This window comes from Cygnus olor, chromosome 14, assembly GCF_009769625.2.
Source record: "Cygnus olor isolate bCygOlo1 chromosome 14, bCygOlo1.pri.v2, whole genome shotgun sequence".
Lineage (NCBI taxonomy): Eukaryota > Metazoa > Chordata > Aves > Anseriformes > Anatidae > Cygnus > Cygnus olor.
This window is the reverse complement of record NC_049182.1, coordinates 4,948,337-4,974,382: the sequence shown is the minus strand read 5'-3', so window position 1 is coordinate 4,974,382 and position 26,046 is coordinate 4,948,337. Positions and strand designations below refer to the sequence as shown.

Below are 26,046 nucleotides of genomic sequence, written 5' to 3'. Positions count from 1 at the left end.
GGGCGGCCGGGAGGGGCGGGGGGAACACCGAGGGGGGCGGGGGGGGGGGACAGCTCTCCCGCAGGGGGCCGGGCAGGGCGGCGGGGGTGGGCTCTGCTGGGCGTGATCCCCCCCCTCCCCTTCCCGGGGGGGGCCGCTCCCGGAGCATCCCCCCTTCCCCGGCTCCCCCCCCCCCCCCCGCTTCCTCCGTTTAAAGACCGGCTCCCGGCGGGGCGAGCGGAGGAGCAGCGGCCGCTCCGCAGCCCCAGTGCCGCGGCGGGGCGCGCAGCGCACGGGGCGGGCGCTGGATGCGGCGCCGGGGGCGGGCGGGCGGCAGCCGAGCGGGTCCGGTCCGGTCCCCGGTCCCCCCCCCCCCCCGAGCGGGTCCCCCCGGAGCGGGTCCTCCCCGCGCAGCGGCGCGGAGCCGGGCGCGATGAGCGCGGCCGGAGGAGCCGGCACCGCGGCGGGCACCGCCACCTCCGCCCTCTGCCTGCTCCTCTCGCTCACCGCCGTGGCCGTCTGCCTGCTGCTGGGCGCCAAGACGGCGGAGCTGCAGGGCCGCCTGGCCGCCCTGGAGGAGCGCGGAGCCGCCGGCCCCGGGCCGCTGCTGGACGCGCTGCAGCCCCGCCTGGAGCAGCTCCTCCGAGAGGTGAGTGAGGGGCGGCCGGGACACCAACCCCCCCCCCCCCAGGGCTCCGCGTGTCGGTGCCGGCTTCGTCGTTCCCTTTGGAAAAGTTTTCTTCTTCTTTTTCCCCTTCCCTCCTGCCGAACGTTGCCCCCTGTTATGTCCCGGCCCGTTAGTCGGAGCGCGGGGGGAGGCGTGACGTGGGGTGGCCCCTCTGGTTGCCCAGAGAAAACGCCCTAGGGGCCGTGTTTGAGACCGTCCCGCTTTCCCCCTCGTTCCACTCAATGGCAAAGGTAATCCGAGTGCTTACATGCTATTTATCCCCGGGCGCAATGGACTATAATTTCCTCGTTAGCAATGCATGCAGATGATCCCTGTTGTCTGTCGCAGAGGATCGAGTGGTCCAGCAGCGCTGAGCTGATTTCTGGTGGGTAGAGAAGAGCAGCGACGGGTCCCTTCACTTTCAGCCCCAAAGTTTTCTGAAATTACTCACTAAAGATTTCTGTGCTGAAAGACCTCTACTTAGCAAACAGTTGTCTACACCGATGTCCTTCTCTGTTACTAAGCCAAGCCCCCAGGAGAAGTCACACTTGATCCCAGCACTATATTTTTCCACAGACTGGGGTGTTTTGGCGCTTAGGTTTGGGGCTTTGCACAGGCGGGGGTGATGGGGAGGGCTCCCACCACTTGTGGGAACTGCTTGGAGATCCCACGGTCACTCTGCTGGGTCCATGTAAACAGGAGCTCGCAACGTGCGGTGAGATCCAGCACGGTTTGCTGCGGCAGGATGCTCCCGAGTGACCGGCTCTGACATCTGGGGAGGGTTTACGCTGGTATTTTTATTGCCGGCCTGACCAGGGTGCAAGGCACGGTGCCGCATTAGCATCATTGCAGCCACGAAGCCTCAGTCGTGCGAAAATGTATTCTCATGCAGCTCCCTCCGGCTGTGAGCAGCTCCGGGGAGCGAAAGTTGCACCGCGTGTGTGCGGGGGCTGCGTGGGGGGGCAGAGGCAGCGCTGGGGCGAGCAGGAGAAATTCTGCTGCTGCTGTGCCTTACGCTTGGAGCTGGGTACCGCCGGCACCGCTGGGCCATGCCCGAGCTCCTGGAAACTTGGTCGCATCGATGTGTCTTGATAAAGGGAAAGGCTAAAAACTATTTTCGTGAAAACCCTGAATACCAGAACAGAGGGGCGCTTGTGAGGCGTAATCAGAAAATCTAGTTAGCGTCTTTTCTGCAGGCAGGAATTAGCCTGCCAGTCGTGGCAGTGGTTCTGTTCCAATTACTCCAATAAATGTGCTTAGCAATGGGAATGGTTTCTGTGGCACTGCCTAAGATCATGTGCAACCTCTTGCTGAGATTTAGTTAAGTGTGGAAAGCTTGTTTTGTACTGGGAATGCTCAGATGGAGATTGTACAGGGGAAAATAAAGCAAAACCGCATAATTGGGTTTCTAATGCAAGAGTGAGCTTGTTGAAACGTTTTGTATGACCAAACTTTTGTCAATACGGAAAGCAAATTTTGGGAAGGGTAACAGAATTAAGGAATGCATGGTAGCCGTCGCGCTATCTATTAATCATCATTTTAAATGGGCTTATTCACTGACGTTAAGGTTTCAGAACGTGCCTGTTTCTTGAGCAAATTCCTCTTCGTTACATAAGACCTCTCGCTCGTCAGGCAACTTCTGTCCTTTCTGTGCTTGGGAGTTTCTGGGGAGCGAGAGAATATTTCCATCAACATGAACATCAACTGATGCCTGGGGTCAGTTTTTTTGTTAAACTCTGTTTTGGTCCTTCTTTGAAGTTTACCACAGTATTTCAGAAGTGAAACCAAAGCTCCATATGCTCTCTGTGCATGACCCCTGATACTTTGTTCTCTGTCACTACACAAAAAGCATGACTACATATACCAGTCTTGGGGTTTGTGAGCGTAATTTATGGAAGAGCTGCACATGAAGAGCTGCAAATGCAACACAAACATGCTGGTTTCCATTCCTCTTAGTGTTGTTTAAATGTTTGGCAAGTTAAAGAGGATAGGAAATAATAAAGGAAGGGTAAATGTGTAGTAAAGGCAATGAAAGCTGATTTGGACAACTGAAGTTTAGCTTTTGGCTCCATGACAGACGACCATCTAACTGTGGAGAAACTGCTGATTTAAGGATGCAGGAACTTAGTTTTCCCTCGGGTACTTCTTTAACTGAACTAGCTGCAGAGTCCTGGTTTGATGCCGTCTGAAACATTTCTAACACTGTGGTCCAAATGTGGTGGCATCTACCTCCACTTGCTCTGCGGCAAAAGCCCGAATTCGAAGCACATCATTTCCATACTGGAGTGAAAAAGTTAACATGAGGATTATAGGAGTATCCAGTTGTTGTAAACAAAGCTGGACCGTTTTGTTCACAAAGGATTTATTGTCCGCAGTAGGCAGAGAGTGTCCAGATTAATCAGCTTCATGACAAGAACAATTCAATGGGAGAACAGAAGACTCGTTCCAGGATTCAGGACGGGAAAAGATCTCCTCTGACTACAAAACTAAAAGGATGGAAGAGCTTCTTTCTTTTCTTCGAGCGCCTTCATCGTCCAAATAATTTAAAACAAACACAAAATTTGAGTGATGCTCTGTAAGATTCTGACTGTAAGTGGATGGCAGAAAAGTCTCTTCAGATAGCTTTTCCACTTTTTCTGAAGGAAAGTGTACGTGCTGCAGTAGGCAGCTGGGTCATTCTGCTGTTCGTGCTTCCCTTAGGACAATTTTTCTGTCAGTTTCTTTGTAACCGAGTTGATACTTTCAGGACCTCTTTGCATCAAGCAGCTAGAAAGGAATGCATAGGATTTCAACAACAGATAAAACTATTTAATCCCTGAAATAAAAGGACCAGAACCTAACTCACATGTAGCCTAATTCCTGAATAGTCCACAGCGGTCAAATATTTGAACACAGACTTGGTCATCAGCTGTATAAAATTCAAGCCTGAGCACCCTGAATCCAATAAGTACACTGAATTTTCTCTCTCTTAAATGTCTGGATGTGGACTCCAGTTGTCAGATAGCTGGTTTCTCTTGTGGTAAATACCTTGGGTGAGACGGGATTCCCGAAGGACTTAGTAACAATTATGAGCAAAGAGGAGTTGCTCCCACCCTTGCAGGGCTGTCCCAGCCACGAGGTGCTGTGCCTGAGCTAAGACAACTTCCGTGTCATCGGGGTTTACTAACTTGAGCTCGGCACTGTCCTAAATGCAGGCACGAACGTTTTGGTAGGCTTAGAGAGCAGGCAGAATGCGCTCACATCTGTCTACAATATGCCACATAGACATTGCTTTAGTTTGGGGAATTTTTACATTTTTAGTAGTCCCACCAATCAGCTTTTCACCTTAAAGATGGTAACACGTTGGGCTTCGGGTGGGCCTGGGGTGGGACAGCACCGCGGACTTGCTGGCACTGCCCCCCCCCACTGTCCTTCATCCCCTCACCCCTCTCCTAAAGAAAACTTTCATACTCCACGTAGCATGAATTTTAAGTTGAAAATCAGCAAAATCAGGTCACATCTGTTCTGTAAGTATCATCTTGCCACGTAACCCCCAGAGTTTGGAAGCAGCTTCGCATTTGATTACAGCGGGGCTTTTCCCCGGCATTTGCCTCCCGTTGTGTTCAGCCCATGGAGCAGCAGCACAAGGGGCTCTGCAGCACTGCTTCTGCCACCAAATACGCTGAGATGGTGCCAAAATCTGCACATGGGACTTAACGATATCTAACACAGGACCAGTATCTGCTCCATGAATGGGCATGAATCCAGTCCATGGGACTTGGCACAAGGGACTTCTGGGCTTTGCAGCAGGAGTCTCTACCTGCTCAGTATGAGGGCATAGACTAGCTGCTTGCTAAGAAACTTTTAATATTTTGTGTGCTGCTGTAGGTGTTACCAACAGAGGCTGAACACGGCAGGGTGAAACTGTTGCCTCACTCGAAGGAAGTGTGATGGATGCTTTGGCTGCTGGAATGCACGCGCAGCATGCATTTAGATATAATGTATTCTCTAAACGGCTACTTTTATTCCTCCTCCAAACAGAAACTGGGTGAAGGACTAGCTAAGCTGCGGACAGCGAGAGAGGCTCCGTCAGACTGCATGTGCCCCCCAGGTAGGTGCAAACTAATCGGCACAGCCAACGCCAGACTGCCCGGGAGCCGACGGCTTGCTGGACCGATGCTGCTGAACTCCTCTTCTGTTTTATGTATTCCCCCGTTTCAAGTAAAATGTGCTAAGAAGTGTTTTTCCAAGCTGAAGCACTCTCTTGTGTTTGAGACTATTAACTTCTTCCACTGCCTTGCTTTGGCCTGTTTACAGATAAAGGAGTTTGAGGTTTGGACAAAAGCGACATTTGGCTATAAGAATAAAAGAGTGAACAGCTTTACTCGGTTGTGAGCCCTGGGTGTTGGGCCAAAACAATTTAGAAGTAGTAACAAAATCACTGTGTCTTAATGCAAGTGTGATAATTAAAAGCTGCAGCCTCTCTCTCTGCCTTTTAGGAGGGTAGCAACTTCTCCAGTGCCTTGCTGTATGAAAGCTGTCACTGATTGTTTAAATTTCCTCCCAGAGTTTAATGAACTTCTTAAACTGTCAAAACTTCCTGTTCTGCTGTGGAAGTGCATGCTCCTTGGAAACAATAAACAGCTTAGATTAGTTTGTAAAGGAATCTCATTCTAGAAATACTCAGTAAGTGCTCTGCTGTCATACTGAACAGCATGAATGACTTCGGTCTGATGCACTTCAAACCTTTTGTGTTTTTTTTTTCAACAGAAGTAGCTAAAGATGGGAGAAAGATGTGCACTGCTTTGATGGTGGAAAATGCATGGGCCTGTTACAAAGCTTTGCAAGCAGCAGATAGTTCAATTCTAGTTTTAAAGAAAAAAATTTGAATGTTACATGTAGAAGCATTATAGGCAAATGAGCAGTCTCAGATTTTCCTGACATCCTGGATATGAATCATACCAGAATACACAGCATTAGTGCATGCTCACAGGACTAAACAAAAAAAGATGTTTGTTTGTTTGTTTTTGATTTAGTTTTTGTTCCCCCACCCCTGTAAAATTATGTGTGATAGCCTCAGAAATATTTCGGTAATGATTCTGTGCTGCTGCAGTTGCCCTAACTGGTTTTCAAGTGGAAGGCTGCTGCGGGCGTCCTGCATACCTCACTGCCTCGGAAACAAACCACGTCAGCCGAGACACGAATGATGCTTATTTCCATCTCTTTGGAGACCAGTGGTCATATTGGCTTTCTGCCCTCTGAAGCACAGACTGAACCAAGTCCCTTGGCCCTGTGGGCTGTATCTTGCTCCTGTCCATGCAACGGGGACGCTGCTGGCACGATTAAGTGGTCAAAGGGCTTTTCCTTTGCTCTGCAGAAAGCAATTGGGATTTAAGAGCTCCTTTGTTGCCAGGCACATCCCAATTCTGTTCTGGGTCACTGGGTTTGCTGGTTTCTGTGTTTAAAAGATGGGGGAAAGAGAGGAGGGGAAGGTTTTCCCACGTGCTGCTGAAATGCTCGTTACAGTCATTAGCAACAAATGTCTAGGTAATTTGTGAGCCAAAGGCACAAGTGCTTGTCCAGCGGACAGAAAGCGCTGCAGCAGCGGTGGCTGCTCCTGGCCACCTCTGCTCTGGAGCTGAGCGCTGCGCTGAGGCGAGGACACGCTGTGGAACTGTCGTGAAGCCTCCCAGCTCCTTTTTGGGTGAATCAAAGGACTCTTTACACACAATTCTATTTCTCACGCCAAGTAACCGACTAACAGTGAAGCCTCCATTCACGTGCCCCAAAATAGTGTCCAGAAACCCCATGAGTTGAAGCCGACTCCTCACAGCGGGCTCTAAGGCCAGGCTCTGTGAAGCCCATGGCGGCAGGGCCGTGCCCTCACGCCACAGCCAGGCCCCGCAGCTGGGCCTCTTCAGGGAGCAGCAGCACTCACAAAGTCCCTGCAGTAAGCTGTGTGCTTGGAGCTCGCCCTGCACTCTGGGTTTGTTTTGGAGAAGACACGTTTTGCCTCAAAGTGAGTCAGTTTGGGGTTTTGTTGCTTTCCGGGGGGGCGGCGGAGGGGCAGTGAGGAGGGCCGGGGGCTGGACAGGCGCTGAGGTGCCTGGGGCGGGTGGCCAGCAGAGGGGGCCCGGCCGTTTTGTCAGCACCGCGAAGAAATCTCGATCGTAAAATAAAATAACGATAATAAAGATTTTTTTAAAATGCTACTGTGCCTCTTACACTCGGGATGCTCCAAAAGGTGTCTTTGTGTTTGCCATCAACACCTGTGTTTGTTGGATATCATGGAAATGTGAACAGATTTGTTTTATTTTATTTATTCAACAAACGTGGTGTGGGTGGTGGTGTGTGGGGGGGAAGTTTTGTGTCATTTTTCACTTCTTTGCAGTTTGGGCATTTCTGTGGTACGGAATGGGAGGAAAACACTTGTGGGAGATGTCCAGAGGTGGCGGCGGTGGCCCCGCTGTGGTGAGGATTGGGGCAGTGTTGGCCCCACTGTGGTGAGGAGCAGGATGGTGGTGACCCCGCTGTGGTGAGGATTGGGGCAGTGGTGGTCCTGCTGTGGTGAGAAGCAGGACAGTGGTGACCCCACTGTGGTGAGGAGCGGGGCCTTTTGGCTTCAATGCCTCCAGCTATTTTGGGGTCTACAGCCATCGCGTGCTGCCGGTGCTGGCCAGACCGAGGACAGGCTGTCCCCGTATGTTGGCTCGCTGTGAAACAGCAGCTCAGTATTTTTATTATTGTTATCCTGAGCCGTGCGTGTGATACTTTGCAGAGAGCCTCTCTGTTGCCGTACATTCAGCCTCTTTCTCTGGATGGGATCCGCATACAGCCTTCCTCATAAGATACAGCTTAGCAGGTGCCGAACACTTGTTTACATGGCATTTAGGACAGCCTTCAACTGAGGAGCAAGTGGAAGTGGGTTAAAAACAAGACTAAAACTTTGTGCTTGCAGAAACTTTGTTCACAGTTGTGTGGCCTCTGACTGCTTTTATCTTTTTTTTTTTTTTTTGAAGAAGTCTTTCCCCTCCACCCCTTCTATTTTTTTAGCAGTCTTTTGAAACATGAGGTGTGAAAGGCTCTTGTTAAATAAAACTCTATGTGGTCTGTGAGGAAGTCTCTCAGGCTTGAGGTGCTGGATGTACCATACTGGAGCCTGAGAGCAAACTTCTCTTAAATCCAGTAGAAATAGATTTAAAAACAACAACAACAAACAAAAAACAGGACGAAGTCCTCAGAAAATGCCCTGCCCATCAGCTCATTCTTTCTATATTGCAGACTGAGGGTGTGAAAGTCTCCAGCTCCTTGCGTGGCTCTAGCACTGCGTCTTTCAGCATATGCCTGGTGTCTCCGCATGCTGTATCTCCACAGGCTTTGCACTCAGAGTTACTGAGAAGCCTTAACTCCGAATTTCCTGGCTGCTGGGTGATGCATATCCCTGTCTTCATCTCGAATTCATGCTGAGACAGTATCATATGCTTTTGAACGTGTGTATATATTACAAAGCAGCGTTAAATGTTCAGTGTAGTAATCTGATGTTCCAGTTAATATGTGACAAATATTTCCCAATAATGACTTGGCAACACAAAGAGGTGAGTGGTACTTCAGCCTGCAGGACGGCGCATCGCTCCATTTCTTGCCAATTCAAACCATGTGTGCTCAGGGAAGTCTATCACTTACAATCCTCTGTACCTCTTGCAAACTCTGGAGGCTCTCTTGGTGCATTTTATTTATTTTTATTTATATTTATATTCCTTTTTAAGTACATGGATGGACTTTTCCCATCTTGCTGGGAAAGTTTGGCACGAAATGTTCTGTGGTTCCCAGTGACTTGAAATGTCTGCCTAATTTTTTTTGGTGTAAATGTTGTCTTCAAGTGTCACTCGCTATCTGCCTTCTCCCCTCTTTGTCTCCCCAGGTAATTAGCACAACAGAATTTCCCTAATTGTTGGAGATCAAGGAGGAGAGGGTTCTGTTTGCTTTGTAGTCCTGACAAATGGCAGATGTTTTCCAGCAGGCCAAATGTGATACACTGAGCTCTGCTAACGCAGGCTCTTTGTTTCCCACTCATGCGTGATAGAAGCTCTCTGTTATTTCTCTGTTTCTGTGTCTTCGGTATATGGGTCTGTAATTCTGCATTTTCAAGTCATGATTCCTTCAGAATGCTTAAACAGATATAGAAAAATATCAAATGAAAGCAAGTATTTCTTTTTGAAATTACCAGTGATCTCTGCCTCTGTGAGTTGCTTTGCATCTACTGATCTTAAATGTCTGAAGTACTCCTTACTGTCACCTCAGGAGATGTTTTTCTACCCAATGACGTCATTAAGATTCAGTATTTTTTTTGTAATTTCTGTATTTTAGAATGAGACAAAGAGCTTTACAACATCTTCAAGATTTAAAATGTTTTCTAAACCCTGCTTACCTCAGCTTCTATGAGAAGCCCATCCCTTCCCGTACCCTGCCAGTCACTTTCTTTCATCAGGGTTTACTTCCTTGGTCTGGCTTTGCCCACAGGAGGCTAGGACACTATAATTACAGGATTTGCTTGCACTAAACAACAATCAGAATTCTTTCCTGTGTAGGAAAACCTGTGCCAGGATTTTTAAAGATTAGCCAGAAGCCAAGTGTTAAAGCACCCAAATGATGAAGAACAACGGTCTGGGAAGGACTTTTAACAAATTGTGCCATTTAAAGGCAGGAACTCACTTTCTTTTGCATGTGTTTGCAAATCTTACCCCTTCAAAACACGATCCAATTGCAGATCGTAGCAGCTTTTGGAAAAATGCCGCTCCGCGTCCCTTTGAGCATAAAAATTGCTGCCAGCTACATTCCGTCAGCTCCTTCCTGGCGACCATTCCCCGTCCCTTTTGGATATTCGTGGAAGGTCCCAAGGACATCTGGAGCTGTGTCTGCACGCCACATGTGCAGGGGCCGCCAGCTGGCTTCTCCCCGCAGCTACCTGGGATGGGCACTGATACCCTACGGCTTCTTGCAAGGAGCTCCTGGAAAGGAGCCGCTGCAGAGCGCCGGGGCTGCTGTTTCTCCCAAATCAACCAAAGCCACCCAACGGAGCGTGTGTCACCTGTGGCAGTGTGGTGGGGACAGTGCTTGAAGCCCGCCAGCGCGAGCCAGACTTGCTGAAATGTGTTGACTAAACTTAATAGCAGACTGATCTCATGTTGGAGCAGAGCTGAGCTGCGGTGTTTGGCTGGGCTCGGTCTCATCCCTGGGAGCCTTAAAGCTGCGCTTAAAGAGATGTTTTGCATCTTCAGGACTCTGCTGATAGAAATCTGTGAGTCAGGAGCTTGGTTTCTAGGAGCGGTTGCAATAAATGGAAACAAACAGAGGGGAAGGAGTCCTGCTTGGTCTGGCGTCTCCTTCCAGGCGTACAACTAGCGCGTGTGCTGTGTTCTGCGGGGAGCCAGCTTGCAAGGGGGAAGAGGCCCAAAGTCCCTCTTGAAAGTAGATTTGTGAGTGATTTACTCGCTGCTGTGTGTCTGGAGGGGTCTGCTGGTACTGCAGCAGCCGCCTGGTATGGCATGGCAGCGTCAGGCATACTTCTGCTGATGCTGGCTTGCTTTTCTCCCCTGCAAACACCGCTTCTGCCACCGCTCCGCACCCTTCCTGAGGGTGTTGTGCTGCCGGAGGGAGATGCAGGTGTCAGCCAGCCGTGCAGGGGAGGGCGGGATGAATGTGGGAGCTCGAGGGCTGCTCTCAAACCTGAGGTCCCCACCTCACCGGTGTGCAGGGGAAAAGTTGTCCTCCACTCTCAGAACCCATCGGAACAATACCCTCCCAGATCAGGCGCCGTGTCAGCCAGCAGAGACATGCAGTGCCCTCCTGAGGTGACATTAAATGCTGGATGAGGCCGGGACTTTCCGAGGCAGGAAATAGCGTGGTACCAGCGTTATTCCCAGAGCTGGCAGCGCCTCTGTCACGGAGTCACAGACACCAGTTAAAAGGCAGTCTGGCCTCCTCGCTGGCTCTCACAGAAGCCCTGGCACAGGCTGATGGGCCGGAGCCATCTCCCAGCGCGACCGCGGCGGTGTTTAATCTGGTGCTGTTTGGTGCGACCGCGGCGTTTGAGCGCTGGGGCCCGGAGCGGTACACCAGGAATTGGCCCTCTCACAGCAGCATTTGTTTTCAGACCACTTCAGCAAAAATTAATTAAAAATGGTGACATCAATGGGAGAAGGCTTTGAAAATTTATTTTTTCTAAGTCTGCCAAAGTTATTTTGAGTGTAATGAAAGCTACAAAAATAAACCTGATGACCATATCCTCTGCGAGAGGCTCTGTGTAACTTTATCTTTGTCTCGACATATGAAGTCATTTATCTAGGCACAGATATTTTTTGCTGCCAGCCCCTCCAGCGCTGCCTGTCCGGAGAGGAGGCGCTGAAGCAGGTTGGTTCGACGCTCGTGGACTGCCTCACCTGGGAGTTCTCCATCTGCTGCCACTTGGTTTCCTTCTCCTTCTTGATCGAATGATGGAAGAATGACACCCGTGTGGGCACCGATTTGGCTTTGCAGAAGTGATTACGGAAAGTAGCCTGCGCTTGGCGCGGTACCTGCTCTGTCCTGGTGCTGCCTCATCGAGCCGGCAGCGCTGCTGTTTTCCATCCATCCTGTTTGTATGGGGATGGGAGCGTGTTTCAAACCCAGCTGATCTTATCTTTCATGCACTGTTGATAGAAGCGAATTTTGGCACAGAAATCATTTTTGGACAGTCAGCTACCTTTGTTGTACTCCTGCAGTGAGAGGTGCCGTATTTTACTGGCACCGAGGAGCTCCAGGCTGATGGTTCATGACTTACATTGCATAAATGCACGCTGCACTGTAAGCACAGTCACCTGCACGGGTGGCTGGGGGCATGCAGATAACAGCCACCGAAGATCAAAGCAGAGCAGAGGAGCTGTACGACTGCTGCATCTCCTCTCCCTCCAGTGGGTGGGCTTTGTTTCAGCCCCATCTGCCCCGCCAGCCTCTGCCCTTCCCACCCGAGAAGCCCTGCACAACCCACAAACGTGGCGTGTTTCCTGTTCTGCCATTTTAGGACCAGAAATGTTGCCCTTACCACGGCGCAGCTTGCTTGGTTCTGTTTTACTGCTCTAAGATGCTGGCGTTTGTTTTTCTTTTTAGGGCTGCGGGGACAATAGGTGCAGTGCAGTTTAAAAACTCCAGATGTATCTTCAGCTCTCCTGTCGCTCTGATAAAGGCCTGTTGGGTCCTGGGGAATTAACCCCAAGGAAATAAATCTATCAGTAGCTTTTGGACTGTTTTACAGATTTCTGGGCAAGTGAGTCCATTTCAGTCCTTGTTAGAGTTTTCTAAAAGGAAAGTATTCCTCTGAACTCCAGCGCCTAAGTAGCAAGCCTTCGTGTCGCCAAATCTGCTCATGCTTTGACCATCCTGTGGGGAGGGAGGATTGTGACGTGGTGAGAGGGACCCAAAGCTGGCTACAGCTGAGAGTCCGTGGAGGATTTTAACCAAGTAATTATGTGGCAACAGTTGCTCGCTAAGGAGGGCTGCTTGCCTGGTTTACGTGGACATGGGTGTGAATCCAAACACCAGCCCCATGCCTGGGTCATTGCGCTTCTCTCTGCTACCAGCCCAAAACACAAGCCCAGCATTGATCATGCCGGCCGGGACCACACCGAAACTCCAGGTGTTATTTCAGATGCAGAACACAGAGTTCGGGGAACTTCTGTCTTATTTTCGCTTGGAAGATGCAAAGAGGTTAAAGGGGAAAACTGGTAAATATGATGAATAAATTCTAGTAACTCTTTGTAGTCACTGGAGGCAAAGAATCAGGGTGGATCACACCTCCAAAAAGTTTGCAAAAAACTATGGTTAGATCATGAAACATTTTTATAACCGAGATAGAAACACGGCTCAATTTCTGTTCAGCTTCTGCTCTGCCATGCTTGGTTTGACGGTTGTGCTCCCTCCTAATTGCATTTCTGATTCCGCAGAGCAGCCTCCTTTCGTCCCTAAATCAGCGGCGGCAGGTCTCCATCTGAATGCTCCCACCCCAGCTCCTCCTGGTGTGAGAAACAGACCCTGGGGTACTGGGGCTGCTCGTCTGTGCTGCATCCGGTGACACCCATCGGAGAACTCGCCTGGTTTACGACCGTCCCGTCCTTTTGCTTTCATTGACGAGACTCTTGGGAAGTCGGCTCGAGTGGTGCCAGCAGTGTGGAGCAATGAGGCAGGATTTTCTTTTGCCAAAGGGTTTCGTAACAGAAGCCGCATTAATCAAAGCGCATGGGAATTTTACAGCATGAAAATCATATTTTTGTCAGAGTCTTGAGTAGCTGCTGAGCTCGGTGCGTCCTCCTTAATCCTTGGCACCGAGCAGGGTTTACCTTTATTGCAGGTATTTCAGATCAGCAGTGAAGTTAGCAACTATCTGCTCATGGACCTCCTGCAGCCTGGGACGGGGGCTCCCGCTCCTCCGTTTCACACGAAGCCGCTCTGCCTGCAGGGAGTCACTGAGGAGCTGCTTTAGATGTGGCCAGTGCGGAGGATTTGGCTGCAGGTTTGACCACCCGTGGTTGTGAGGAGGTTGGAGGCAGTGCTGCTGCAGTCGTGTCCCTCTGGTCCCCTGGCCCTGGGGTGCCAGGACGGGTGGCTGGAGGCGGCTCGGGTTGGTGCTGGGCCGTGCAGGAGCCTACCACTGGAACGATCTCGCCACACGTGTGCACGGGGCACGCTGGTCTGAGTGACAGGTCCTCGTGGTGGCACGCTGCGCGGAGAAGCAGCACGAGGCAGATTCAGTTGCTGATCTTTTTTTATTTGCACCTGTCTTGCCGTGATAGCCTAGACAGTGAAAAGGATGGATTTCTTTCTGCTTTTCTAAATCGGACCCAAGAGGCAACAATTCTCATCATTTCCCAGCTGTGACCCCGTAGCAATCCCACGACTCGTACGCAGCATCCAGCCCCGGGGGAGGCGATTGTCTCCTCGGGCTGTGCTTTCCACCCCAAGGCCAAGCGTGGTGGGCGCGAGCATTTGCGTTAATGCAGCTTTGCAGGTTGCAATCACATGGCTTAGTGACCTAATTAAACCTCCACCTGCTCTGTGTTTGTCCCCGTCAGTCTTTGTTTTATCCTGCGGCAGGAGAGCTGCCGGTGCTGGGATACTCCCGGACACCAGGGCTCGGCAGCCTGCGCAAGCACAGTGCTTCTTCGGTTTCAGCCCCGCAGCAGATGGATTGAGCTCCCAGCCTCTGGTACGAGTGAGAGCTGCTGAAAACCAAGGGGGCGGCACCGTGGGGTCTGGCGTCTCCCCCCAGCCCACTCAGCATGCGCTCGTTCGCTTTTTTTATAGTGACATAGTGGGGCAAGGAGAAGGAACTGCACGTGTGGGATGGATTGGAGTGCAGCTACAGGACCCATGGAGGGGGCTTAGATCCTGTCACCGTTTTCAATGTTAATTTGATGCCAGAAGCCCACCTTGCTCTACAAATTGGAATGGGGGAGGTACTGGTGAAAGACCTCATATTCATCTTTTAGGACTTTCTGTGGCCATACGGAATCTCAGTTGGGGTAGGGATGTAGGGCCGCATTGGTTGTATTTACTTCATGTTTCTGGCACACTTTAAATCTGGACTATTTATTTATTTAAGATGTTAAGAGAGCTTGGCTTCTGCTGAACTACATCTGTCTTCACGGTTTAGTTTCAGAAAATGCCTGCAATCGTGACAGGACGTGGATGCCAAGAGGAACCAATCCGTACCTAGGGAAGGCCGTGTAACACAAGATACTTGTTACCCCCTGAGTTGCCCCCGGTGAGATCCCCCAAGCCAGAAGGTGGGCACGGGGCACAAAGCGGCAGAGGCCCATCGTGTGCGTGAGGGGGTGCTGGGGACACCACGGGCCCTCTCTGCCTCGTGGGAGGACCGTCGCAGCGATGACACCGGCGGTGCTGGCGGCTGCCCAGCCCCTGACCCCGACGGTACGGAGAGGCTCAGGCTGGCAGCTCTCAGCCTTTAACTGCTGCTGCTGAGTGGCACCTCCCCAAATCCCGCTTAGCTCCCCAGAAGGCTCCCGCTGGTGTGCGTTGTCTGCCTGGGACCATTTATGCCAAGACAACTCCTGGGGTGGGCTTGGCTCCAGACCCACGTGCAATATTTCTTGTGCACTTGCAAGAAATCCCACGTTTCTCCCTTTGCTTCTGGCCTTCCCATGGCACGGCCGTGCTCCTCAGCCCTGCGGGCTGCTCCTGGAGCCTCGTGGCCCCGGGTGGACCTCCTAAGGCCGTGCTGCCACCTACGTTTGTACCCCGGGTGCCCCAGGCTCTTGGGCGTTTTCCCAGCGAGTACGACATGGAGAGGGAATTGAATAGGTTCAGTGGAGTTCCCAGCCATCTGTACGCTTGTGGTCAGGCTTCTAAAAAAAAAAAGAGCAGACGAGGTCTATCAGTACCGTACATCTGGAAGTGTTTCTTTCTGGCTTGACTTTGTCTGGGTTTTCTCCCTGTTTGGTGCTGTCTCTGAGCAGCCCCTGTTCGTGCTACTCCGGCGCGAGGCACGCGGCGTGGAAGGAGCAGGCGGGTTTGTGCTGCTTCGCTGCTAAGAGAGATTGAAGAGCTTGGGCGAGATGTTGAACAGATTTTTCTTTTTCTTTCTTTTTTTTTTTTTTTTTTTTTTCCCCAGCAGATCTGTCTGGAAGATGAGAACAGTTGGTATTGATATGGTCTGCCTCGTGTTTTGGGAAGCTTTGGCAATAACTCCAAGCAAATAATGGTGCTGCCGGGTCCCTGTCGTGCAAACATGCAAATACGCTCAACTGTGTTGTGCAGAGTCCCTGTCAAGAGACTAAAGCACAATACCAATGGGACTCGAGGGCATGGCTGGTTGCAATAATGGGTCTTGATAGAGAGCTGTAAGGAATTCTTGTGCCATTTTTCGAGAGAGAGCCTGATTTTTGCCTACTGGCAGCTGGTGTTAGCTTGTCTGAGAACAACTGTTGCGGTTTGGTTTGCGTTGGTTTGTTTTTGGAAGGTCATCAGGTGTGAGACGTGCTGGTGGAAGTGGGCAACGCGCTGGCGGTGCGGGCAGTGCTGCTGCGATCCACGGCAGTTCTGTGCCACGGATGCCTTGTGTTCATTTGGTTCTTTAACGTTTTCTTCCTAAACTCTGCATCCTAAAACACGGCTTTTCCAGCTCAGTCCTGCAGGCTTGACTCAGGAATGGGGTGACTGCTGCTTGTGGGTCTGCCCCTGCCCTCCTCCCAGGCACGTGTCGATCCTGTGCTGGAACGTGGTGTGGAGGCAGAGGAGCCCTGGCCCTGGCCAGCAGCTGCATGTGCTTGTCTTTTCTCCTGCAGTTTCTTTATTTCTTTGTGGCTTTTTTGTTGTTGTGTTGTTTTGTTTGATTGATTTTTGTTTAGTTTGCTTTTGGTTTTGAGCTCTCCATTTTGTAGACCAGGGCTGTATACAAGTCTTATTTTAATTCCAAAGATATGGTTAGGTTCCCCAAGAAGAAATGTTCAGGTCCGGCTTGGGAGTTCACGCAGCCCACTTTGACATTAAGGATAAAAGCATTGCATTTTAGCTGCTGGGGAGTTGCTTTAATGTGAATTAAGCCAGACCTTAAGGAACTCTTTCATTTTCCAAGTGAAAAGATTCACAGTCTTTAAACAGTTTCTTCACACAGACGTGAGGTCAGGGTGCATCGATGCTCGCAGCGTCCCCAGGCGCTGCCGTGCCCTGGTGCTGGCAGCAGACGGCTGTGCTGGAGACAATCAGACACGCGAGGTTTGTAGTATCTGGAGGAGCAGCAGCACAATCACCCCCCTGGTTTGGCTCCCCTCGGTTGCAGTGACACAAAGACACATTCAGGCCTTTGATAAAAGCCAGGCTTCTCCGCTTGTATGCAAGGAAAAAAAAAAAAGAGGAGGGGAGACTGCGTTTTGTTAAAGTAGGCACTTGGGGGTTAGCAAGGGAAAAAAAAAACAGAACCCACTTTTTTGAGTTAATGAGGGGATCTGAAGTTGGAAGGACCCCGTCTCCATCCCGTCCATGGATGGTGTTCATACGGAAGAAGGCTTTTTTTTTTTTATAACTATACCTATATATGTGTGTATATAAATATATATCCACCATTACATATATAATTCTGTGTGCGTATATATATACTCATTAGTGCTTGTTAATGTTAAGCGGGCAAAACAAAATGCAATGAAAACAGAAGAGCAGGGAAAGATAAACACATTCCTTCTCCTTGGTGAATAAATGCCATCTTCCTTTACCGGGTTTTGTTCTGTTTTTTGCAGATTTTATCTCCTCTTTGCTCCAGATAGGCCCCACTAGGTGATTTTGTGCCAAGAGCTCATCCCAGGGGAATATCGTTGTGGGGAACGGGTGACTCTGGTTGGCTCCATCCTGATTTGGTTTGAGCTGGTAATTACGTGTGGTTTGAACACAACAGCTTTGTTGATCTGTGTTGCTTTAAAAATGATTTGATACCTAATTTTGGAAGCCTTGACTGCTGTCGTTGGGGATTCGCTATGGCTGTATCACGGCCGCATGTCTACGTGCCCTTGTTACCCTGAATTTCAGCCTCTTTACACAGTGAGCTCAGTGCCTCTGGCAGAAATCCCATGCAGAGTAACTGAATTGAGCCAGCAACGTCAAACCTGGCACTGGTTCCCCAAGGAGTTTGGCCTTTGCCACCAAATGTTGAAAATGTTTGCTTTTCCCTGGGTGTAAAACTGCATGCGCTCGGGGAGGGAAACACACGCATTGAAGCTGTGTCATTTGGGATCCAAAATCCCCTTTCAAAGCATCGTCACGTGAAGGAGCGTTTTATTCTTTAGCTGCTGCCCTGCAGCCTGATGTGCTGGCAGCCCCAGTGGGGAGTGCTGGACCTCTGAATGCCTCCCAGCATCCTTGTCAGGGCAAAATAATCAGAACCACGTGCTAAACTTTCAAACTTATTCATGCTGAAGCTCTTAATGCAATTTTTAAAAGTCCAAATGCACACTTTAAAAGGAATTTCTTGTCTCAGCTGTATAGCTCCGGATCCTTTCCACAGCGAAGAGGAGAGCAGTGCCGACCCCAGCCTGGGAGGCAGCGGGGCTGTGACACGGGAGGGACTGGTGAAGACACCCCTGCCCCACTCACGCATCACAATGCTGGTCCTGTATGGCCAGGTCCCTCCCTCACACACCCCTTCACACCCCCTCTGTCCCCAGGAGTGACCCCACTGCTGCTGCCTCCCTTCCCAGGAGGGATGCGAGGAGCGTCTGCTTCCTCTGAGTGTCTCAGGGAAGGGGGTGGAAAAGCAACAGAGCTGCTCCCCCCCTCCTGCAGAGGGGAGCACTGCTGCCCCGTTTGGGGCATTAACAAGCAGGGCTTCACCTGCTTCTACCACTAACTGTGTACAGCTGCTGCTCCCCGTGAACCACCTTCAGCCCAGGTGTATTTGAGGGCCTCTCCCTCCCCTTCTTGCAAAGCCCGAGCTCGCTGTGGTGCTGAGAGGTCTCACGTTCACCCGCTGAGCTCTCCTGGGGCTTTTCATCGATGGCTCGGATGGGGCTTGAGTCCGGAGGTCTCCAGGAGGTCAGGACGTGACTCTGTGGTGAGTCTTGTGGTGTTTACTATTTTTTGTTTCTTGGCAAGGTGGGCATCTGTAAGCGTGTTAATGTTTGCCGGGGATGTCTTTCAGCCTGGGAATGGGAGTTAAATACTTGAAAGTAGCTGGATTCCCTCTGCCCCTTTTAAAAGATGAGGTGGGGGACTGAGATGCACTGGAGTGGAACTCGTTGCAGCAGGAAGGAAAGCAGACGTGTGTATGTGTCTACCTGGAGTGGTTGGGCTCACGGAAGGTCTGGCCCGTGGGTAGCTGTGGCAGCAGCCTGCCTGGGTGCTGGCTTGGGAGGTCCTTTGTGTTCCTGCTGCTGGAGGAAGGTGCTGCGAGCCCTGTTTTTGCTGCAGGGGGTGGTGTGCTGCCCCAGGGGGCCTGTTGGTTGGACTGACTGCCCGAGTGTGCTGTTTTGAAGGCTGTTTCCATTCTTCCTCTGTGGAGCTCCCGATTTGCTTGCCGCAGGCCGTGCTGTACCAGCGGGTGTGAGAAGCACCTAACAAAAACGTGCACCTTAAGGAGAAATCCCTTGGGGCAGGGTCAAGAGGCCCAACTCCAAGATGTTAAGCCCCAAGACGCTTCTGAGGGGTCTCTACCTTCCCAGCTGTTAACCTTGCTAATGCTCTGCTCGTGTGAAGCACCGCTGTTACTCCAGTAAACTGGCGTGTGCTCCCCAGGCTCCTGAGCGAGCGGGTTCAGGGGGGCCGCAAGCCACGGCGGGTGGCCTGGCTGGTCCGTCTGTGAGGACGTGGTTGGGGAGTTTGGGAAACCTCGCTGAGATGGCTCCTGGAGAAACACAGCAAGAGGGGACTTGCACAAAACCGGCAGGCGGAGTGGTCCTTATTGCAGGAAGGTGGCTCCTGGAGGTGAAAAGGCTTCCTCTGCAAGGGGAAAAGTCAGCAACCAAGCTCGGCAGCTTTTCCCACTCAGCGCTGTGACTGCACTCCCGCCTGTATTTTCTTTTTTTTAATGCACGGAGCGTCGGTGCTGAGGCAGGACAAGCCTTTACGATGAAGGAAGCGTCGCCTGCAGAACGCGAAGGGGCAGGGGGGCAGACCCCGAGCTGGGAAGGGGCCGTGCTCTGTGCCGGGCGGTGACTGCTCGGGGTGCAGTCTGCAGCTCGCCGGCGCTGACAAAACACGAGCTGGGGCCGTGCCAGGCGGGCGGGGAGGCGGCCGCTGAGCGGTGCCAGCCGGCTGGTGCTCCGTGCCAAAGTGCTCTGGGACCCGACCCCGGTGCTGGGTAGAAATCCGCAATAGCCTGTCTTGGTGTAATTGGGGCCCTGGGTTGAAGCCGTTAATCTCTTCTGTTTGGGGTTGTACCCTTGCCAAGGAGTAGGGAATAGCCTAACGAGTGGGGCCAGCTGAAGCACAGCTCTCAGCAGATCGAGGCCGTTTGTTGAAGCTGTTTCCACTCAAATCAGGACAGAGTGAAAGGGCCTGTGGATGGTGCAGATCATCAGCACCTGAGACTCTGGCTAATATCGCATGCTGAAGGCAATTTGTCTTTACCTGATGGCTTTAAGTGCAAAAGCTGGAATGAGCAAGGTGAGGGGACCAAGTGGCTGAGATCAGCCTGGGGACGGAGGGTTTGATTTCCTTCTCCTGGCTGCCAGCGTTTTGAAGGGGAGCCAGGAATGCTGTGGGCTGTGAAATGTGTTCGTTTTGCTTCATTGGGTTTGTGCAGCCAAGTCCTCATCGGGGCTGTCACTCCCAGGGAGGGAAGATGCGAGGGTCGCGTTTTGAACCCCTCTGTGGGACTATTGCAAGGAAGGGGTCCTTTCCAAGTGTTTTAAGAGATGGATTTTTTTTATTAAAGTCAGGGAGGATTTTTTTTTTTTGAGCAGCACAAATGGATTTGCTGGTTGGAGCCATAAATGGTACAAATTGGGGCTGAACTGAAGCTTTCTGGTGCCAAGCATCTCACGCAGCTCCAATCAGCTGGGGAGCTGCAGCTGAAATCTGCATTTTTTTTCCAGCTCCTCTAGGTAAAAATACATCAAAGCTGCCTGGATCCTTATTTAGGGATTGGGCTAGATGTATAAACATCACTAATGTGTTATCATTTAAGTCTCTATTTTCTGTTCACATGCGACTCTTCTGCTCTCATCTATAAATAATGCATCTCAAGTTGTGCCTAGCGCGCTGAAGTTGTTTGTTTGCAGATATTTTTGGTTGGAGGAGCCCTCTTGGTTTGCTTGTCTTCCTTACCAGTTTATGTATCTTGACATGTCATTTCCTTCGTGGTCTTTCCACCCTTCCCACCCTCCCAAAATGGAGCTGCAAATGAATAATTAAAAACAAAAGGACACAAATCCCTATCGTGAATGTCTTTCACATTGGGTAAGACGTGGCTCTGGGGGGGGGGAGGGATGCTGGTGTAATCTATAGCTCAGACGCTGCAGACAAACCAACTCGTCACGGGAGCGAACCCGCTTTACAGCGTGAGCCTCTCGTCTTCTCCTGGTAGATGCTGTGCTGCGCTGCCTGCCCTTTCTTGAGCAAGTAGCTCGAGGACTGTGACTTGGTCAGCAAGCCCTCCTCTCCCGAAGCCTGCCGAGGGGCCCGCGCTCTCGCCGTAGCTGCGTGCCGTCGGGTTCATCCTGGGGCTCCCGTGTATGCAACGAGCCGGTTGTGGCTGAAAGTCAGCTCCCAGCTGAACGTAACTTCAAGTCCGCGGGTTGTGCCGAGTCCTGGTTCTAGCTGTTGTTGATAATTGGTCCTGGTTATCGTTACCAGGTCTGTTTAGTCTTTATTAGGATTGAAAGGTTTTTATTAGGACTTGAAGACTTTTATTAGGGTTGTGTGCGCGTTGATTTGTCCAATTGCTCGGTGTCTCTCTGGGAACAGCTCACCCAGACGAGTCTCCTACTTCCCCAGGCGGTCTAACTGTATGGTCCCTGACGTCGTGGTACCACCCTTCAAATAGCTCGACCTTCCAGTTCCAGTTCCGCGCTCTTCTGCCAAAATGATTTCCTACTTTTCTCTGGTTCCCGTTATCGAATCGTGAAGCCGTTAGTTCTCGTAAGGGCGCTGCTGCCCGGGGCTGGGCTCCGCTCAGACCTGCTCGTGGTTACTTGTGCAGCCCGGGGCAAAGTACAGGGAAACGGGGTACGGGGTTGAATAGCCCCGTCAAGGAGAAGTGATTTTTGTGTGTCGGATCGTGGCGATGTGCTGGGGAATTAGGGTGCTGTGCCTTCAATGAGGGCGATGGGGCAGGTTGGGGCCTCCTTAGGAAGAAGAGAGGTGCCGGCTGCTCCCCTGGGGGGCCTGGAGAGCGCCACTGGATATCTGCCCTGCGGGGATGCAGGCAGCACGGCCTTCTGACCCCTCCGGCTTTACAGGAGGGACTTCTGCCAAAGCACAATACATTTACTTCCTCAGAGAAACCTAATGCGAGGGGGCGGTGTCATCTATTTCTCAGAATTACTGTGTAAAACTTCTGTTGGGAAATCTGGGGTTATTTCAAGCGCTGACCAAAGGACAATTGTATTAAGCGTGAATTCATCAGTCCCCTAAACCCCTCTGAATATGAACAGACAGCAAAAACGAGCAAGCTGCCCTGTAGGAGCCCAGCTGGCCCTTGCCTTAGGGATCCTTCGGGGCTCTCAGGTCCCCAGGTTGCGTGAGCGAAGCCGGAGGCAGCGCTGGTCCTGGCACCCCAACCCTGCTCCTCTTCTGCAGCTCACGCCACAGCAGAAGAGCTGGTGGAAGAAACTGGGAACCTGCTGGGAACCCGACAGTTTGCGAATTTGTTCTCTTTGCTTGAGCGCATGATTTTGGTGCTGTTAGTCTGCTGTGAGCATCCTGCTTGAACGGGAAGCTGCCGTGCTGGGCAACCTTACCTCCTTTTGCACAGCCGCAGCTTGGCTCGAAAATAGTTGCTGCGACTTCCAGCGACAGCCTCAGCGACCGAAGCAGGCCTGCCTAACGCTGCTGCGTTCTGCCACCTCTGTCAGACCCTCACAACCCAGGCAGTTTGCACATAATCACCTTCTGAGCCTTAATTGGTAATGCAGGAGACCAAATGGTCTGTGTAGCGGAGTTGGTGATGGTGCTCGAGGCATTGCTGTGAGCGGGGTGGCTGGGGAAGGAGGGAGGAGTTTGGGGTGGGAAGGGGGCAAAGCACCAAGGAGTTTGAAGCTGGCTGGGTCCTGGCAATAGTACGTGAAATACTGGCTCACGCTGAATGAGGAGGTGGTCTTGGCATAATTCAGTGACGAATCTGACTCTTAAAAATGTGTGGCTTTTCTTTAGATTCCCTCTTAATACCCTAAATACTCTCTGGCTTTGACGTTTTAATTGTACAGCCCAGATGTAAAAACTTTCCACCAGATCCTGGCAGAAATCCCAGCAAACTGTTTCAAATAGAGAAGTTTTAAAGGGGGGGAAGTGTTTCTTGCACTTGTAAATCCTATTGTTTCAGAGTTTATCAGCTCATACCGAGCTCTCCAGGCTTTATAAGAAGCAGGATAAGTGTTGCAAGTCTCTGCAATAGAGTGGAGATGTGGTGGTGGCACTCTTTCCTGGAAGTAAATGGTGTATTTGGTGGGTAAGGAGAGGGAAGCTTTGGATGTTTGTTCGGCTTTTCGTGGCCAGAGGCGGGCACCTGGTCCCTGGTGTTCGGGACTGGATGTTACGGTTTTAGTGCTGCTGCCCGGAGTCTAATCCCCGGGTACCTTCTTGCAGGGGACAGGCTTCTCCATCTGCTTGGTGATCGTACTGGGCTTAATTCCTTCTGTATCCACCCTGGTGCCAGGAAAGATGGGAAGTATGCATAACATCTAGAGAATGCACGTCAAATCATTATGTAATTCTTAATTCTTTTGAGCCCCTTTGCTCTAACAAGCGAGCTCCTCGAGGGGAGGCATCCCAGCCCCGAGCTCCCACGTGTCGGGAGCGTGCCTGGGGAGGTGGGGAGCCCCTGCGGCTGTTCCCTCCCCCAGAGCAGCGTGCTGGCTGTGTGCGTGTCCTGGGCTCTCCCTTGTAGATCCCGCTGCTCTGGGGGATGAAAATGGAGTCTGAATACAACTCACGGATCGTCCTGTCCAGCTGCTGTGCTTTTGGTGTCACAGACTTTATGGGGCAGGGGCAGAGGAGGAGCCTCCGCCTGCATTGTGCTTGGCCGCACGTTTTCTTGTTTTTCACAGCTTTAAGACCGGCTGTCAGTAACGTGGTGAGGGCCGTAGGAACGGAGGGGAGCTGCTCTGTCCTTCTGTCCCTTCCTTTCTCTACTGGCACGGTGTTGGCTCGGCCCTGCTGCTCTGCAACTCCCGCGCGCAGCCACAGCGCCTGGGTGGCAGGATGGAAAGAATTGCCTTCTCCGGAGCCTGCCGCAATTCCCAGACTGGGTGTTAATAGAACGTCAGTTATGATTAAAGAAGCGTGGCGATGGTCATCCCTCTTGCTCGGTGGGATGCTAATATCGGGCTAACCAAAGCAAGGCTTTTGCACCCAGATTGCCTGGAGCACAGTGTCTCGAGTGTGGTGTCAGATCAGTTCAATAGCTTTGGGGGAATTGCGGGCTGTATCGGACAGAGCCTTTGTTGTCTGAATATCTCCCTTGTTCCAATGGAGACTGGAAAACCATCAAGGGAAGACAGGACACAGCAAGCCCTTGTAATTGGGCTGGTAAATCCGGAACACCCAAATGGGATTTAAACCCCAATCGTGCATCTTCCCAGTATCCTGCAGAATGTGAACCGATGAAGGCATTGAATCCAGGGAAGATGGATGGGTGGCAACAGAGGGGCTGTAAATGAAATTCCCACGTGGAACGTGGGGCTGGAATAAAGCAGGAAGAACTGGTCTGCAGGCACAGCCACGGCTGTCGGTGAGGGCATCTGGAGCTCGTGAGGGCTTGAGGGCTGGAGCAGAGAAGCGTTGCTGGGAGTTCAGTGCTGCTGTAGCGGTGGAGAGAGCAAGGGGATTAGAAAATGGGTTGCAAACCCCCAGTGGTATGGCCGAGCTGCCCGTGGTGGTTGGCGCTGTGGTTCTGGCACGTGGGAGTTCATCGTGTCCGCGCTGTGGGCACATGGAGCGAGGGAGACGGCAGCTCCAGCAGCGCTGCTCGGCTTGTCTGCTGCAGGCCACGCAGCTCTCCTCCGGTGCCATTAAATATTGACCAGGAGGAGTGGTGGTGGTGGGTTTTCTGTTCGTACGGCTGGGCATCAGTTCTGCAGGGGCTCTCCCAGAGAGCTCTGGTGTCTGACATCGCAGCGAGCCGTCCCTGGCGCTGTGCTGACATCTCAGGTTCCCATTAGCTTGGAATCGCTGTTAGCCTACTAATTGTTTCCCCCGCACCCTTTTGCCTGCAGGAAAACGTGTGTGTTTTTGCAAACCCTGTTTGCTATTTAGCTCTGGCTTCACAGGATGCCTGTGAAGATTGCTCTCCATGAGAATCGCTTGCAGACCGTTTTCATTGCGAACAGAATCCTGCAGTACATCCATGTGCAGCCGGGTCGGCTTCTCCTCGGAGCATGTGTAATGGTTTCTAGATGGAAAGGAAAGTCAGAGATGAAATAGATCATGACATGATATTTTCAAAGTTTATGAAACAATAAAACACAGTAATCATGGTTAAAATTTGATAAATATGTGGTGGTGTTTTTCTAGCACAGAATACAGTTCCGCAATAAACCCTAATTAATACAGTCTGTGTTAAACAGATTAATTCCTTTTAAATTCAGAAACTTTCCATGCCCTGAACTCAGACAAACTTGCGTTTTAGCAGCCAGCGTCTAACCCAAGGAGCGCAAATCTTTTTTGCTCTTTTGTTGTTTTTTAATGTATGCCCTGAGCAAGGACCAAAAAAGGCTCGGGCAGCGCTGGGTGGCATCGGGCTCTGGCTGCGTGCACGCAGCCTCCTTCCTTGCTGTGAAGCACGTACAGCCTAATATCTGTCCGCGTGGGGTGTGTGGATTTGTTTTTTGCATGTAGGCAATGTTTTCCCCGCCAGCCCTGATGCTTTTCCACCCATGGGCACAATTCCTTGCCCCCTTTCCCCCAGGCTGGAGCGTGTGGCTGTAGGGAGACACGACCATCCCTGGGAAGCGGTCCCAGTGAGGCGAGCTGCTGGAAGGGGTTAGAACTGAACTCGGGGCTGCCTGCAGCTGGGAAGGTGCATGCTATTTTCTTCCTGCTCAGAAATGTGGTTAGGAGCCATTTGGCTACTCAGCCTTCGGTAAACCAGAGTTCCGGAATATGGAAGCCATGGGACACCAGCATGTGGTGGAGACTGCGTTAGGGGACCTGTGTGTTGGCAGCGGGGAGACAGTCGTGTCCAGGGCTGAACTTCCAAGGCCGTTTGTGCATCAACACAAAACTCTTCCTGGGTGACATCTAAAATTTGTTGTATTGAGCCTTTAGTTTCTTGAAAGCTGGAAGGGTGCCTGGGTTTTTGTGTTGCTGAAATGGACTTCGTACTTGCTACGTACACCAAATGGATCTGCTCTGAAAACGCACCTTTTCACCTCTCTCCAGCTGTGGTTTTCCTAATGCGTGTGTTTGAAACAGACCGAACTGCCAAGGAAAACATGAACTCTTCCACGTGCTGGGAAGGGAGGATTAAGTTCTGCGTCCTGATGCGATGGTGGCTGGATTTCACGCAGGTAGTTCAGACCCAGTAAAATTCCATTCTGGGGGTTGGGGAGAGAAAAGTCTGCGTTGGCACTGATGTGGGGCTCGAGGGCTGTGTACGCTGGCTCTGGTCACGCAGATTTGGTTTCCCTGGAGCAGGGATGCCTGGCCTCATACCACCGGTGGAAGGAGCTCCTCGCACAGCTGCTGCTCTGCTGTAAAACTCCTCAGGTGCATGACTTACAGAAACG

At 51.4% G+C, this 26,046-nt stretch overlaps 1 protein-coding gene across 2 annotated transcripts in view; it reads left to right on the top strand.

Annotated features, from left to right (window-relative positions):
- Positions 1–258: 258 nt before the first annotated feature.
- Positions 259–26,046, top strand: part of COL23A1 (collagen type XXIII alpha 1 chain) — a 174,805-nt gene continuing 149,017 nt past the window's right edge. The window contains exons 1-2 of one of the 2 annotated variants that reach the window (XM_040573776.1): positions 259–628; positions 4,667–4,736. In XM_040573776.1, the coding sequence (XP_040429710.1) occupies positions 413–628; positions 4,667–4,736 (286 nt within the window). In that variant the 5' untranslated portion in view covers positions 259–412. The remainder of the gene's footprint in view (positions 629–4,666; positions 4,737–26,046) is intronic. The other variant, XM_040573777.1, reaches the window with a different exon arrangement.